The sequence below is a fragment of the Pyrgilauda ruficollis genome, unplaced genomic scaffold (genome assembly GCF_017590135.1).
Source record: "Pyrgilauda ruficollis isolate IOZ18807 unplaced genomic scaffold, ASM1759013v1 scaffold101, whole genome shotgun sequence".
Classification (NCBI taxonomy): domain Eukaryota; kingdom Metazoa; phylum Chordata; class Aves; order Passeriformes; family Passeridae; genus Pyrgilauda; species Pyrgilauda ruficollis.
The window spans coordinates 724,745-741,732 of NW_024508213.1; the positions used below are offsets into that span (position 1 = coordinate 724,745).

The window sequence follows — 16,988 nt, forward strand, 5'->3', positions numbered from 1 at the left end:
ATGCTGGAAAATAACAGAGCAATGTGATTTTTATTCTGTTTGAGTGAAATCCTCATGCCTTCAGAATGAGTTAGGAAAATTAAGTGTTAAGGAATCTTCATTTCATGTGAATGCTTCTATAAACTTCTTTTGCTGCTTAACTGTTTCACGTCAAAGAGATTTCATATATCGCTACAATTGACATACTAAAGCATACAGAAAAACGAAAATGTAATTGGAATATTTTACACAATTGAAAAAGTTTAACCTGTGACAAGGACAGCTACTGATGAGGTAGCATCACAGGTTTTGCTTCTCTTCTATGAATCCTCACATTTTGCTTACAAATATGTCTTGGCCAAACATTTGAAATACTATGAGTTCTTGCAGAAAGAACTAACCAAGGCAAACTTTCTTCTAAGCATCTGGTGAAATAAATAGGATCTTTCTCCTTTTTAATGCCTTTATTAAAAAAATCAGCTCAGGTAGGGAGAAATGGGTCGCGCCCACGCCGCCACTGCTTCCAGGAGTGGCAGGGAGGAGAAGGATGATGCAGCTATGTCCGCTGGTATGCAGGCAGAGCTGGGGCTTCCATCCTCACGAGAAGCAGTAGGAGATTCCAGCTTTTCAGTCTTTCAGTCTGACATTCGAGGTCCTCTTTCTAGTCAACTTCCTTTAAGTTAGGATGAGAGGTAAAAAGGATCTTAGCAGACACAGGATTAAGTTCCTCACCTTTAGACATCACTTAGATCTCTTAATTCTGTGTTGGCACGTTGTTGTAGGGGTTTTTCTTCCAAGATTTGGTGAGGGGCTTCCTCATTTGCATACTAGCTCTGACGTCACCTTCCCCCCTCCCCCTCCCTCCCCCCCCACCCCAGCTACCTGCAGCTTCAGGTGTCATTCCTCCTGAAGCAGCAGGGGGACAATTGAGCTGATCTCTAAGCATTAACAGGTTACTGAAGAAAAACTATTAATAACAGGTGATTATAACATGAAGTTATTAACAGCAATTGGTTTAACTTGTTAACTCTGCAACTTAAAAAAAATGGACAACTTTTCTACTCATAACAGCTGGGAACTTTCACCCCCAGGAACACGTGAGGTAGAATTTTTCTTTTTCAGTCACAGGCTCTCCAGGTACAGTATAAGCTCTTTGCTCTTGATGCCTTTTTTCTGTATCCTTTGGCCTGCCTTAACTTAGCTACTGTTTGGAGAAGGGAAAGAAGACTAGTTATCTATGTATACCTTTTTAGCAATGCCTTTACTTTGTGTATGTATTGAGAAATAAAACCCCAAAAGTTGAAGAGCTTGACTTATTTAAGTTGGTTTCTGGCAGATATTTTCAGTTATTTGTTCTGCCTAATAGACCTGTCTACAAATTTTGTTTGTGGTGTTAGATCAGCCAATTTTGCACCTTCCAGCAGTTCTTATTTCCCTTTTTTTGAATGTTTGTGTATTCTGGACCAAACTTTCCCAGTGGTCTTAAGTATTCTGCTTGAATATTAAAGGGAAGTGGGAAGTGTCACAGGTTGAGCTATCAGAAGCTGGAAGGGTTGAAACTAGAAGTAAGATTAAGTGTGAGGTAGAGCAGGTCATGGGTTTTTCATTTCATATGTTGATTAGTAGTCTCTTATGGCCTGGTGTAACAGACAGGAGAGTTGCTACTGCAAGGTAGTATTAGAGTCTGGAATCAAACATCAAAGGTGTCACAGACAGAACTATACACCCTTAAATCATTATTTTCTTTATTTTCAGTTAATATAGGCAAACTTCTGAATCCTTGTGGCAGTGAAGCTTGGTATTCATATTTCTGCAGATTCTTTGCATTGTTTTAAAAGTTTGATACTATTTTGCAGGCTAGTCTAGACAAATTTAATAGGCAGAAGTGAGTTTTGATGTTACACTGTTAACGGTACTGTTGAAGTTGAATTACTTAATTAAATATTTCATCAGTTGTGTTTGGATTACTGAATGTTGTTCCTTAAATCATGGATATTAAACTGAATGTTTCCCTGTTTTTCTACTGTAGGAAAAGTTTGGTGGCAAGACTTTGATCAGGACTCCTATGTTGGTGCTACCGTGGTGCGATCTGGCCAGGATCCGTACGCACGGAATAAGTTCAATCAGGTGGAAAGCGACAAACTGCGAATGGACCGGAGCATTCCTGACACTAGGCATGATCAGTAAGTGCCAAACTGAGCCGTGTTGGCTTGGATTAGCCTTTCTGTATTTATTGCTTTTGAGCTGCTTTTTCTGAAGCAGAAGTTTCCAGCTTTAGAAGGGACAGTAACAGTAAACTCCCTGATCCTTGAACAGTGGGTTAAAGAACAATAAATCTTATTCAAGTTTTTCTGTTTCCAGGACTTCCATCAGTGTGTATTATATATCCAAACTAGTGTTGCATTTCAGTCTTTCTTTGTTCCTGTTTATCTGGTGGCTTTTCTTGGTTTCTGTTTGTAAGTTTTTCACAGTGAGGATGATCAAACAGTGGAGCAGGTTGCCCAGAGAGGGTGTGAAGTCTCCAGGCTTAGGGATATTCAAAGCCCAGTGCAGAGCCTGCTGTAGCCACTTTGGATCTTGGTCACTCTGTGATTGTGTTTGCATGTGATGATTGTCAACTCTAAACCTAAAGGAACCAATTTATTCACACCCTGGTAAACACAGAAATATACCTCAGGCTGCTTGTGCAGTTTCAGGAAACAGTACCCTTCACAGTAAGGAAAGATATTATTTACTGTTGGTTAGAGAACACCTTCATTTTAAAAAGGATTTAATAACTTGCATGAGTCATGTTTAAAAAAAATTTGCTTTTTAGGACTTCATAAGTTGAAAATACAAAACCTGGTTTGGTTTTAAAAACTAGGCAAGCCAGTCTTGAAACATACAATTAGCCAACTGTATGTCGTTCATTTGCCTAATTAATTCTACAGTTAGGATGAATGTATATTCACAGATTCGTAAGTAGAAGAAGCTGAAAAAGACCCCAGAAGAGGAAAGAGAACAGGAAGGTTCCTGTTTTCTCCCATAAAGCTCTTTAATCAGAAATGGCCTAGTGAAGAAAATTTGTATAGAAACTCAGTAATTTTTGAAATCCCTTGTATAATAGTGTGGGTTTAGGTTTCCTCACGCAAAGTATTTGTAGATGGAATAAATCAAGTAATTTGTTGTTAATTGCATGTTCAAGTAGGAAGAATCTGGTGTTTCTCCTGTTGCCAAGAAAGCAGGGAAAAGCACGATGCCCATGGTATTGTACTGAGGAGTTTAAAATTACTTTTGAGTTTTCTTCATAGCATATTGCTTTTTTTCCCACCAGAAACGTATTCTGACTTTTTAGATCAGGTATTCTTGTCCAAGAGTTCAAACTCAACTACCAACTTTTAGAAGTTTTTATGATTCAGATATGCTGAATTTGGAATTTTTTAGATACCTGAAAACCTTGGGGAGGGAGGGGGGCCATGTCTCTAAAGACAAAGGCTGTCCTTTGAGAATAATTTAAATAAGAGGGATGTATGGAGATAAATTACATTACAATGGTGATGTTTCTTTTAACTGTTAGTCTTGTTAGTATATGCTGGCTTGCTTAAGTGTTTCCACTAAACAGAGCTGAAAAAGAACCCAGAGAGAAGAGAGATGTTACTGGGGAAAGGCTATATCTGAGCTGGGGTTATTACTTAGACTGTGCCATGGAGCAGATTTAAGTGCCTATCAGTCTGTGACTAGTCATCTTTTAAAGAAAAAATGAACCAAACGGAAAAGCAAACTGAAGCAATCATTCTTACAAGCTGTTCTTAATGAGTTCCCTGCTGCGTTGCATTTCATTTTCGTTCTATGTTGGGAAGAACTTTCACTGCAAAAGCTGAAAAAGCTGCATTAAATATTTTTTTGGGAAATGTGCAATGGAAAGAACAAAAGCAATAGCCATAGGAAGAAGAATATCTGAGTATGACACACTTTGAAGCATGTTAATTTCTAGTAAAATTGAAGGCAACTGGGTTGAGATTAAGATCTCTTGTGGAGCTATTGCAGTCTTCTTTAGGGAAAGAAACCTGGGTGAGAAAATACTTTGTTTTGACTTAAGTAACTTGTTATTAATTGTGTTGGTGTGTCCAAGCGGCTCATTGACTTAAAAAAAAAAATTACATGCCAGAATTTTTTAATTGCTGAAATTTTCTAGGCTGTTTAGAAGCAGTTTATCAGGATTCTGCTTTACGTGTGTAGATGTGAATGTAACTATGCATCTTTTAATACTGTATTAAGTCTTTTTTTTTACATCATGCAAACTTTTACTAGCAGGAAGACAAAAGTTTTCCTCGTGCTTTTTGTGAAAGCCTGCTAGCAGTACCAGAAGATACTTTTGGTTCGCTCATTTTAGCTGCTTGCCTTTGTTCTAAGCAAAAGGAAGAAGGGGGAAATAGGAAGATACAAGGTAAGAAAGGAAGTGGACAGAACTCTGAGCAGAAACATGGATTCTCACTCCAGCTGATGCTCACAAACACCACTATCAACAACTCTAGAAAACCTCTGTGTTTTCTTTTGTTTCATGGTAGATTTTGGAGATGCAGAAAGTGACAAGTGGTTGTTGAAGTGGTTGTTGCAGTTGTAATAGGAAACTCGTAGAGGTGTCCTCTGTCAGTGTAAAATAGTTTCCCAAGTGGGATAAAGGATTAAATACTCCATGGTTTTTGTGGACCAATGTTCCCCATGTATGCTTTGGACTAGTGATTTCTGTTCTGATCACATATTCTAATTTGTGTTGTGATGATTTTTAGGAATTACTGTCAAGTACTATAGCTGCACTAAACGGTTTTCTTAGTCATTTGGCTATTAGAAGCTTCTGTCCTCACACTCAAGTTTTATTGTTAAGTAGAGAAGAAACAAACTTTCCTGTGTCTTTAGTACCAGTTGAAGTGAATGTTCTCCTTGTGCTGGTTAAAATGCGTATTTCTGTCAAAAAGTGTTTTCAAACAAATCACAGAGGTTTTGGGGAAAAATTGTTAATTAAATGAACCAGTCAAAATCTCTGGGGGAAGGAATGTACTTTTCAAGTTTTAACTGATTTTACTGACCTATGTTAAACATTGAAGGTCTTGATAGAAATTTTCAGTTCAAGTTCTATCTTAACTATTTAGTTAATCTTAACTAAATATATTTTCTTACTCTGCATGTAAAATTGAAGTGCTGCAGCTTGAGGAGACAAACTTTAATCTTTGTGCCAAAAATAATGACATTATTTCTTTGGTTGGAATTTTAACTGTGGCCCTGTTGACACAGCAGAGTAGGAGGAAGACTGATACTGAGTCAGTTAAAGCAGGGATTTATGAAGTGCTGAAAATAGTGATACTTGGTGAAACATTCCTCCAGTTTTATTTGGAAGTCTAGAAGTCTTATTTCTCCCTCAGAAATACAAAGCAGTGTTCTTCTCTTGAGTTTTCTTAAAATTGAGAAGCTTCATTGCCTTGAGTAATTCCCCCTAATATGTGATCTGGCTCAAGTGCTCTCTTCTGCGAAGAGATCAATATAAGTTTAATGTGACTTTTTAATTATTCTAATGCAAGTGCTTTGTGTGATAACTGCGTGCACAGTAGCTCTGTCCTCTCTGGGTAATTTGAAAGCTAGCAGGATAAAGAATAATTTCTTTGGCACAGCAGACCTTAGAGTGTAATAATTGCACATCTTTTAGCTGTCTAGATGACTTGCCAGAAGCTCACACTAGAGGAGCTGCTCTTTATTTTTCAGGAACACAGGCATTTGAGATTTATTTGTTCCACGCTGGGCACTAGTGACAAAGCCATCTTGTATGCCCACCACAAAGCCAGAGACAGCCCTGCTAATCTGACACAGCAGTTGCAGGCTTGGCGTAGACTCTGTTTTTGTTCGGAGCCAAGTGAGGTCACTGCAGCATGAGAATGTTTTGTTTCATGCAGGCTAACGTGTGTCACACTATGGTTGTGTAGTATCAAAAATACCACGGTTGTTGGGAGGGCCAGGGGAAGAAGCACATTACTGCTTGCTCTCTGATTCCAAGAAGTTGGAGGTTGCATTGTTTACAATGCATGTTGCCGATGTTAATTGGGTGTGGAGTGGGCTTTTATACAGGCAGAAGCCTAGTTTTAGTGGGTGGTAAACTTCTCTTAAAAACTGGTCTGATTAATACTGCACTGAATTACTGAAATAAATACTGAAATGAATTGCTGAATTTGCTACAGGTGTATGCTAGTTGGGTTTATTCTTTCTGAAGTCAGCTAGGGCTGTTAAAACTCTACCCTTAATTAAAGGACATGGAAGAAATACATCTCTGGTGTGTGTCACTGCACAAATGGTAATCAGTATCATGATTTGTCACATTGTAATGCTTTTGGCAAAAATTCAATATACATTGTTTTCTAGAACTGTTAGTTTCTAATACAATGAGCATAGTATCTTTTTTAGATTTATTTTATCAGATTAAATAGTTTAACTGTATGTAGTCCTGAAGGAATCATTTTGGCATTTGCTTATTTTTGCTTATATTAATTTCAGGTTTCTAGAGGTGATGAAAAATTAGTTGACATAGATGGAATATTTATTATCTTTATGGTTTGGAAGGATATGGTGCTGTGTTTAGTTGGCTCAGCATTGTCGCAGCTAGCTCTGTTTTCCAAATTCTGAATATTATGATCCTTAAAAGTTCTTATTAGAATAGAAAACTAGTTTTATCTATGGGTAAGGCCAGGATGATACAGGAGCTTTAAAAATGTAGGGAGAAGCGGACGCATGCCATTCTAAAGAAGAAACATGTGGTAGCCTGTGAACCTGTGCATTTTTGTTGAAAATACACTTATTTCCTTGGATGTATTGAATGCTTTTAGTGTAAAAGAAGGGCTCTGGTTTCATACTCAGCTGGACAAAAGACATTTGACATAGTGCAATGAGGATGGTCTGTTGACTTGTCTGAACCTGCCCATATCTGCCGCTGACTTTTTAGGCTTTCATGTACTAAAACAGCCAAAAGTGTCAAAAGGTTGATTATAATTTCACTTGAAAACAAGCTATTTCATTCTTCTTGGGCAGCGTGTCTATGAGTTTAATAGATAATGCTTTGCAATGAAGGCAGTCTCCCAAGCCTGGGATGTAAAAGTTAGGTTGAAATGACAAGGTTATATTTCTTTCAGGTGCCAACGGAAACAGTGGCGGATAGATTTGCCAGCCACTAGTGTGGTGATCACCTTTCACAACGAGGCAAGATCTGCTTTGCTTCGAACTGTTGTCAGGTATGCATAAGAGAGCCTAATTTTTCTTTAAGGCCATTAATTTCTTGTCAGCTTGTGATAAGAAAGAGAAGTAGCAACCCATTATTGAACTATTCTGAACTACTTGCAGAGGAAAAGATAAGTTTTAATTTCATTGAGATCTTCAGTTCTTACATCCTGAAATAGCGATCTTAAACAAAATTGATCACCTTAACTAAAATGCATGAAAGTATGGGACTGATTATCAGGCTGGCTGTTCCAAGAAAAAGTCAGGGTAGATGGATTCCCAGGTGATATTTGACTCAAAGATATCTGGAAAAGTTCCATGTTGGACATTGTCTAATGCCCTGATTTCTGGGCCTGGAATAGTGGGGGTGGGGGAGGTAGAGAGTCAGGGAAGAAGGAACACAAAAAATTACACATGTGCCTCTTTTTATGCTTTTTGTAAGAACAGGCCAACAGCTGTTGTTGAAAGTAACATCCTGGGCTAGGTTCTACTGCAGCTTAACTAAGTAACTGCTTTTCTTGACATTATTACGGAAAATTAACACTGCTGGAACGATTTTTTGTTTTTGGTCCATTTCAGTGTCCTTAAAAAAAGTCCATCACATCTTATTAAGGAAATCATACTAGTGGATGACTACAGTAATGATCGTAAGTACTTTTATGGGATCCTACCTTACTGTGCTTATTTTGGTAAGATTCCTGATGCTGATAGGTGACTCAGTTGAGAATAGAACACATGAATAGGAGTTTTTAGAGACTTGGCCAAAACCAGGTCTTAACTCTTCCATATCTGTCATTGTGGAAATGTGAAGTCTCTACAAATATTTCCAGTATATCTTGTCCTTCAGCTAACAGGAAATGAGTCTATCTTTAAAAAGAGCCTTTTCATAGTATGTTATCTTAAATAAAAATAAAACCCATGGTGCTTGCAACAAATGTTTTTGTAGTGTTGTTTTAAATGAATATCTCCATCAGTCTCTCATAAAAAATCTTACTGAATCTAAAATAAGTCAATGTCTTGTAGGTACTAGTGTATCATGATAGAAGTTTAAACAATTGAAATGGACCTCAGAATAATATTTCTTAGAAGCAGCTAAGGTATATATTTGCATTAATACTTTTACTAATACTAGCTTAGGTCAGGTTTGTCTTAATGTTGGTTAGAAAGTGAGATTTCTTATAGGTAAAGAAAGCAGGTTATTTAATATTTTGGAAGCTTTTTGTCTCTATGCAATGCAGAAACTGTCTAAAGTAAGCAAAGAGAAAATAGTTAAATAAAACTATATCAAGATGGTAAAATTAAGCTAGCTTTAAGTAACATGGTGAAGGTAATAATCTCTTAGCCTGGTAATTTTTCTTTATTTCTTGTAAGATGAGTATCTAATTATGACCACAAACATTTTCACCTACAAAGCTTTTGTTTTCTTTGATGATGGCCTCTCTTCTGGTATACAGTATTGAACGCAAAACTGGTTCTCATCACTTGATATATTTTTATTTATTTTTTAAATTCTTAAATTTATCATTGTTTTTTTGAAGCTGATGATGGGGCTCTCTTGGGAAAAATTGAAAAAGTACGGGTTCTTCGAAACGATCGGCGAGAAGGTAGGCTTAATTTTAAGGAAGTAAGATACAAATTTCACTGTGCTGCCTTGTCTGTTAGTTTTCATTGAGTCTTTTAATGGAACATTCTGCTTTACTTTCCTTCTTGAAAGAGAGATCTTCACTCTATAAATCTACTAGTAGAAGGAATAAAAAAACGTAATTGTGCAGATAAAAACAGTAATTGTGATTATTTCCGTATTATTCTGTGCACAATTGCCCATTGTTGGCTTTTACAGTGTGATCTTCCTTCAGGAATTGCATTAAATCTTCAACCTTTCCTTTCTCTTCCTGCACTGAATCCTTAGTTAAGCTGCTTCCATAGTATGCAATGTCTCACTGTAAAATATATCTGTGTTTGAAATGATGCACCTTAAAAATAGCCCTCTTTTTTTGCTGGTTCCCTTATTAGATATCATTTTATGATTGAGTTGATGGACAGCCAAACAAACAATTTACGGGTTTGAGCAGCCAGGAGGGCTGGGACCAAGTATGCTGGCTTTGCTGAAGCCAGTGTGCCCTGTAACAAATTTGTCTTACATTTGTGTTTTCTTCTACGTTGCTTTGTAAATTGTGGTGTCACATCACTGAGCCCTTCAGTCAGCAGCTCACTGACCATGGAGTTTAAAGTATTAGATACAGGTAACTGTTATCTACAGCTGTTTGAAATAATAACTGAGATTTGACAGTTGAAATAGCTAACTGAATTAGCACATATGTGCTTGCTAATTTTTATAAGCTATATCTTCAAGACTGCTGGCCTGGCCTGTGGAAGAGCTGGAATTATTAGATTGTCAGGAACCGGAAAAGACATGCACAAAACATGTGTTGTCCCATAATTAAAGTTAGTGCAATAACTGATAGGTTCTTAGTGTTTAAATATTCTCTTTGGAATATATTTGTGAAAAAAAAAGGTTATTAGGAGAGCAGGTCTTTTATGACTTGCTGTGGTTGCCAGGTTCTGAGTAAGTTAATGTCATTTTTCAGTGTATCACTTGAAGATGGATAGCAGTAAGGGAAAAATCAGAATGAAGTAATACATTTCTGATCTTTGTTTCTTTTAGTAATTTTAAATATTAATTTGCAATGCATATACAAATACATGCTTAGGAATGTGCATCAGTGTATCTGAAAATTAAATATAATTTGACAAATTCTACTATGTCAGAAGAGAACTTTTTGCAGATAGAAGACAGGGTATTAGTTCGTATCTTTGTGAGATTAAGATTAAATTTTACACATACAAATTAAAATTTAAGAGAATTGGTGAAATTAACCAATGTGTAGGGTGCTAAGAGTAGCCCAGTAGTATGAACAATAGAGGAAAGCAGTGTGTTTTAAAACAAAAGTTGAAGTGAAGAGGTGGTGTCAGTGAAGGGCATGACATTAACTGCCTTTCTCTCAGAAATCAATATAAGTAGCTATTAGTCTCATCTCTAGTACCAGAGTTTGTTATGGGAACAGATGTGTTTGAAGGTGTGATAGTCCACAGAATAAATGTTCAGTGGAACCTTTTCAGCTCTATTCATCGTAAGCCTGAATGTGATTGTAAAGCACTCAATGACCAAAGTGCTCACATCCATTTTTTTAAAACTCTGAAATCAGAAACACTGTTGTCTGTTTTCTATAGAATTAAAGTAAGACGGCTCTTCAATAATATTATTTAGAAATAATAAGCTCTGGGGGGAGGAATTTGAGAAGTTAAAAAAAAAAGAAGAAAATGTAGCAATAGTGCTTGAGGAGTGGTTTGATGTGGGAAAACTGAACAGAACAGATTCAAAGGCTGAAATTGAGGCACTCACTAAGTCAGTGAGGTACAGTTAGATGTCAGTGTGCCACAGATAAAATGTAAAATGTTGGAGAGCCATGGCACAGCATGTACCTGGAACTGTGCTCACACTTGAAATAAGAGATAGGAAAAGAATCTTGATGGGGCTGTTATTGAATGTTGGTCAGAGCAAACAAGCTTTTCCTCTTAAGCATCTTGTGTTCTGTTGGCATAGTCATGTTTTGCATATTTATTTTGTAAAGGGAGGAGTAAGTAACAGGCTCAACTCTTTTACAGTTTTTCATTTGGGGGAGAAAAATGCCCAAACAAACCAGAACAGATATAGTGGGAAACAATCAAGAAAGAAAAAGAAAAAAACCAAAACAAGGCTTGGCTTTGGTCTCACATGACAAAAAGAAATCAATGAATTTTTGAATAGTAATTTTTTGACAAGAAAGTAGGGAGGAAATTTGGAAAGGAATGGGAGGAAGCTTGCTGTGTATGTATATAGAGCAAGGGACTTACTTTAAGGATTGGTGAGGTCATCCAATGAACAAATAGCAAGAGAAGGAAGGAAAGGAGCAGGGTAAATCAGTGAGGGTATCTATGTAACCGAGACATAGAGACGAGAAGAACCCTTTGGTTTTGCCAGAAGTTTCTGCCGAAATATATATATTCAGAACAGACAAACCCCAAACAAACTGCAAAACAAGAGAATGTCTGTAGTCACAGAAGAAAGACAAATGGGTTGGGGTAAGGTTCTCAGATGGGAATCAATGAAGCATGGTTATTTCTTGAAGAAGTTCATAGAAGAGTGTACAGACTCTGGTAAGTACTAAGATGGGGGGTGGCAAAAAGCTGGGGAGGGTGAATTAATTATGGTGCTTTCCTTAGTTGCATAGTAGAACTTCAGGAGACATATTTGTTTTCAGGTCCAATCTTTGGTAAGATTTATTGGTGTAAATACCAGTTAGGGTAATACAGACCCGTCTGTGTTCGTGTATCACTTGTTTTGAAAAGGTACTTTGCTTTTTCTGCTTAAATCAGATGGAAACCTGTAGAGTGCAGGCTGGGCACTTGCAGGCTCTTTGGTGTGAAGTCATTTCACTGAATTCTTAATGAGCATATGATTTTGATAATGGAGCTTGTGTATTTGGCCTGTCTGAGTAATTTAACTGACTGCTAACTTAGAATGCAATAGTTTCTCACTGCTGTTGATTGCTTTCCCCAGGAAGTACTTAAAACTTTCTATCTTTACTTCTCAGGCCTGATGCGCTCCCGTGTCAGAGGGGCAGATGCAGCACAAGCCAAAGTGTTGACCTTCCTGGATAGTCACTGTGAGTGCAATGAACACTGGCTGGAACCGCTTTTGGAAAGAGTAGCTGAGGTTAGTAAAGAGTTGTAAAGTAATTTCCTGAAGAAGCAGCTTTTAAATTTTAAAGCCATCTGGTTTATACTAGATTAATTTTATTCTTTTTCCTAAGGAAGCTTTTTCCCTGATTTAAGATGATGGAGATGATTGGAGTGTTCTGTGATTAAAACATTTTTGTTCATTTAATCTGTGAACACAGGAACATAAAATCTGAATATTTATTATTATCTTTGCAAGTATTTCAAATATATGTTTCCTTGGCTCTTTGGGGACTGCCTCAGTAAGCTGAAAATCTTTAGAGCAAAGTATGATTCTCCTCTACCAGTATCATCTTGATGTGATTCAGTTTACCTGAATCTTTATGCCTCATTAAAATTTAGTGTGATGATAGAGAGGATGACTTGTCAAACCAAAATTCTCATGGAAACTAGCAGGAACTAGAGGCTCTCTGAAGAATCAAGTTCCCTGGGCTGTTGAGGTCCACTCTGGCTAGCTATAGACCCTTGCCCACGATACTTCATAGACGAAGGTAAAAGATTAGAGAAGCACTCTCCTCCACATGGAAAACATTGTCCTTTATTCCAAGACACACATCAGGCAGGCAAACCCATGGGAGAAAAGAGGGCGTTCCCTGGTGGCAGGGAGCTTTTATACCCCCTGGGATGGGGACAGAGGGAGAGGTCCACAGCCAATGGGACACCAGTGAGGAGTGGCAAGGGGAGGGGTAACCCAGGTGGTACCGGGATAGGTGAGGGAAAGACCATGTGATGGGGAAAAGGGGTAACAAACCACGTGATATAACATGAGCTATACAGTGCAATACAAAACTATTCTGTGCAAATTCCCAATCACCCAGTGCAAAAGAACAACTAAACTGGTGCACCACAACACCTCTCAGCATCTATGAAAATGATGCTTAGTCTGTGTCCTGGAAAAGCAGTTGAGAGGATTGAGAGTGAAACTATACTGTTTTCTCCAGGGGTTGGTTATACTTGTTAACTTGCTCTGGAAGAACTCAGTTGAAGTGGAAATTGAATGAAGTATGATTCCAAAAAAGCACTGAGAAACACTCACGACAACAGGGCTTGTATTCTTTCTTAATTGCATTCCCTTTCTGGAAAGCTAATCTTCCAGAAAAGGTTTGGTTCCAAAATGCTTCTGATCAAAATGGTTTTGCTAAGCTACTCTGGTTAATGCCCAGTTCTTCACTTACCCACCTTATGCTTTCCTTTGCATTCCCCAAAAACAGAAAGGGGGAGAAAGAAGGAAGTAAACCCCATATACTCGGTATGCCAATGAAGAAGCTATCAATTGATGACTGATTTTCTTTATTCTGTTTGGTTCCGTGATGCTTTTAGTATCATAAAATCATATAGGTTGGAAATTACATTTAAGATCATTGAGTCCAGCTGTTACCCAAGCACCTGCCAAGCCCATTATTAAACCATGTCCCTGAAGTGCCACATCTACACATCTCTTAAATAAATACCTCCAGGGATGGTGACCCCCTCCACTTCCCTGGGCAGTCTGTTCTGATGCTTGACCACTCTTTCAGTGAAGAAATTTTTCCTAATACCCAATGCAAGTCTCTGTGATGTAACTTGAGGCTATTTCCTCTTTCCTATTCTTGTTACTTCTAAGAAGAGACTGATCCTCACTTTGCTGCAACCTTCTGTTAGGTAGTTGTACAGAGTCATAAACTTTCCACTGAGACCCTTTCTCCAGGCTAAACACCCTCAGCTCCTTCTCAAAAGGCTTGTGTTCCAGACCCTTCATAGCTCCCCATTACTCTTCTCTGGACACACTCCAGCACCTCAGTATCTTGGAGTGAGGAGCCCAGAATGGGACACAGGATTGGGGTGTGGCCCCAGCAGTGCTGAATACAAAAGGATGATCACTGCCCTCATCCTGCTGGCCACGCTGTTGCTAATCCAGGCCAGGATGCCATTGACCTTCTTGGCCACCTGGGCACATGCTGGGTCACGTTCAGCTGCTGTCAATCAGCATCCCCAATCCTGTAGCATTGCATGAAATTGTGACCCGAGTCCAGAACCTGGCACTTTGCCTTGTTGAGTCTCATAAAATTTGCCATAGCCTGTTATATTTACTGGGTGTTCCAGAAATACTGCAAGTTGCCCAAGACACATCAGCAGTTGAAATCTTGTTTTGGAGTAGAAATAACTAATCAGCCCTTGAGCATGGGTACCATAGCACTTCCTCCTATTTTTTTTACCCTTCTAAAGTGTTGTAGCTTCAGAAGAATTGGGGGAATTTCTCTGTAATTATTAACTAGGAAAATAATCTTGAAGGCATAAATATATCTCTAAAAGAAGTGGAGAATGCTTGCAGCTAAAGCACTAATGAATTCTAGGACATGGGAACTGTTTTCAGGCCTTTTGTGTAAACCATTTGAAGCATCTATTTATTCAAGAAATGAGAAGAGCAGTGATCGTTTTGGTCAGCAAAACCCTGCATTTGGTAATTTTCCCATTTCTCTTCTGTATGACTTTTTGCAGGTCGTACTCATTTATCTTTCTGAAACTGATATGGAATTTGAAAAAGTGTTACCTTTTCATTGTAACAGAATATAAAACCTCTTATTGAATTACTAGCAATTTTGTGAAGATCCAGCATTGAATGGGGTGTATTAGGTTGGAGACGCTGGTGCATATTTTGCTTTTTGCAGCAGCTACATTTTAGTGGCATGTGAATTATTAGATCCTTCAAAACTCGCTGCTTCCAATTGTCACCATAGTACACACTAATTGTGTGTCACTGAATAGTTTTCAGCTGTATGAATATATTTTTCTGGTCTTAAAAGATTGATGTACTGTTAAATAAATAATGAATATAGAATTCCATTTAACTGTCATCTGCAAAGATTCCCAGCCAACAGCTATGGGGATTGAAAAAGCAGCTTTTAAGTTTTCTGGTTGTTCAAATAATTAAGGCTGGGTTAGTGTTTATATATTGTATATGATAGCTCGTTGTTATTTTAAATGGATTAATTCAGCGGACAGGACAGACAGTGTATGTTAGTTGATGTTAATTGGCAGCATTTTTTGATAGTCTCAGTGACAAGAAGCTGAATAGACGTGAACTCTTTTCTGCTCTGGCCTTACTGGTAATTTTTTTCAGGTCAGGGCTCCTGTTCATGAATATAATTTTTTTTTGATAGGCACCTGTGTCTATTGTGTATGGCTTTTTCTTTTTTATTTCTGATCCAGAATTGCCCACTTGGTATTTATTTCTATTGGAGTTTTAGGAGATTAGTTGTGTGTTTTACAATATAAGAATTTACAACTTCCAAGAAACAGTCTGAATCAAGTCAGTTCTGCAGTACTCTATCTGATGTGCTATAACCACTTTAAAAAGCTCTGCCTCTGGCACCTGAGATATCAAGATTTCATCCTGAATTGAAGCATGATCCATCCTGCAGTTTTCTTCTGTAAGATGATTTCCTGGTTAGAATATCTTCCTGTTTTTCAGGAGTCATGTTTGCTTAGCATTTCTGGAGAGGGTCTGATTCTGCTAGGGACTTTTCTACAGCAATTTTGGCAAAAGCTCAATGCAGAAGCAGCATACACACAAGGTGACTGCTTTAGAATTCAGAAGGTGTACAGATACTCATGTAACCTAGAGCTGGTGTATCTTTTGCTCCTTCCTGGAGAGTAGTTTTCTGCTTGATTCTTAAGGCTACCTTTTATGCCGTCTCGGTTTTTGGGTTTTTTTGGGTTGGTGTTGTTTGGTTTGGTTTGTTTTTGTTTTTTTTTTGTGTGTGTGTGCGATTAAATGAGGAGACAGTGGAGGTTAACCCTTTGATTCCTCAAAAATGTCAGCGTAGTAATAATATACACAGTCCTGAAAACATTATAACTACTAGCAATTTCATGGGCACTCATCTTGGCTTTTTCCTTTTCATATTTTTAAACACTTGGACATTCTGTTCTTAGAATTCAGCAATTATATGAGAAAAATAAATTGAAATATTCTGGTGCAGAACTGGACTAATCTGTTTCCATAGCATAGCAGTAAATCCTCTGTCACATTTAAGAAGGTATTTTAAAACAGAGATGATCTTAAAAGGAAGAAATAACTAAGATTAAGAAGTGAGATGTGGTTTGCTTTTTCATGTCTGTCTTAGATTTTTTGACTTTGAGTAAGTCCACTTTTAACTGATGCTAAAAGGAAAGTATTTTTGTTTTCTCTTAAGAGTGTTGTGAAGTTTAATGTTTGAAGTGTCTTGAGACTTTTAGAAGGGGGAAGCAATGAATGCAGAATCTTGAGGATAATTTCTCATGGTTTATAAGAACAATATATAAAGTCTAATTCTCCAGAGTATTCATGACTTCCTTATAAATTGTAAGGATAATGTGGTTTGCTACAAATTTTCAGGTGCTAGAGGCTTGCAGTGTTGCAGGCTATTTCTTTTCATTATATTCACCAAGAAGTACCTGGCTTTCCAGTTGCACCTTCCATTAGAAGGCAAAAGATTTTCTAAGTTAAATTATCCTAAAGCAAGGTACTATTTTATCCATGCTGTGATTAAAGGGACCAGCTGCTTTTTAGTCTTTTAAATGAGTGAACTCTTTACTTAGGAGACCCACAAGGTCTCTTTTAGCAGTCTCTGAATTAACAACTTTCTAATGCTCTGCAAAGCATCACCTTAAGAATGTATAAAGCTTTTTTCTGCTTTGCTACTGAGCAAATCCTGTAATTTCAAGTCACAGAAGGGCAGCACATTTCCAAGCCAGCAATGTGAGGGTTATACACAGGACTGGATGCACATGGCCTGGGTATTTGGCTGTCAGAGAAGCAACTGGGAGTTGTTTAAATATGTTAGGTATAGCAAGTTGTGTTAGTGTGGTGTGGCACTGATATTGATAGAAATAATCAGACCAGCGGTAAAAGCCCAGGTGTATAGAGACAACATGCTACCTGCCTGTGCAGCTTGGTGGAGATAAGCTGAAGCCTAAATGAAGCTCTGCCTAATGTGACACCTGATAACTTGGGCAGCTTTACCACCAGGTTC

The 16,988-nt window shown here is 37.8% G+C and overlaps 1 protein-coding gene across 1 annotated transcript in view; it reads left to right on the forward strand.

Annotated features, from left to right (window-relative positions):
- The window catches only part of GALNT2 (polypeptide N-acetylgalactosaminyltransferase 2), a 90,238-nt gene that overhangs the window by 50,941 nt on the left and 22,309 nt on the right, over positions 1 to 16,988 (forward strand). Inside the window, exons 3-7 of the mRNA XM_041468830.1 lie at positions 2,009 to 2,162; positions 7,131 to 7,229; positions 7,795 to 7,862; positions 8,754 to 8,819; positions 11,850 to 11,971. Coding sequence (XP_041324764.1) covers positions 2,009 to 2,162; positions 7,131 to 7,229; positions 7,795 to 7,862; positions 8,754 to 8,819; positions 11,850 to 11,971 — 509 coding nt within the window. The remainder of the gene's footprint in view (positions 1 to 2,008; positions 2,163 to 7,130; positions 7,230 to 7,794; positions 7,863 to 8,753; positions 8,820 to 11,849; positions 11,972 to 16,988) is intronic.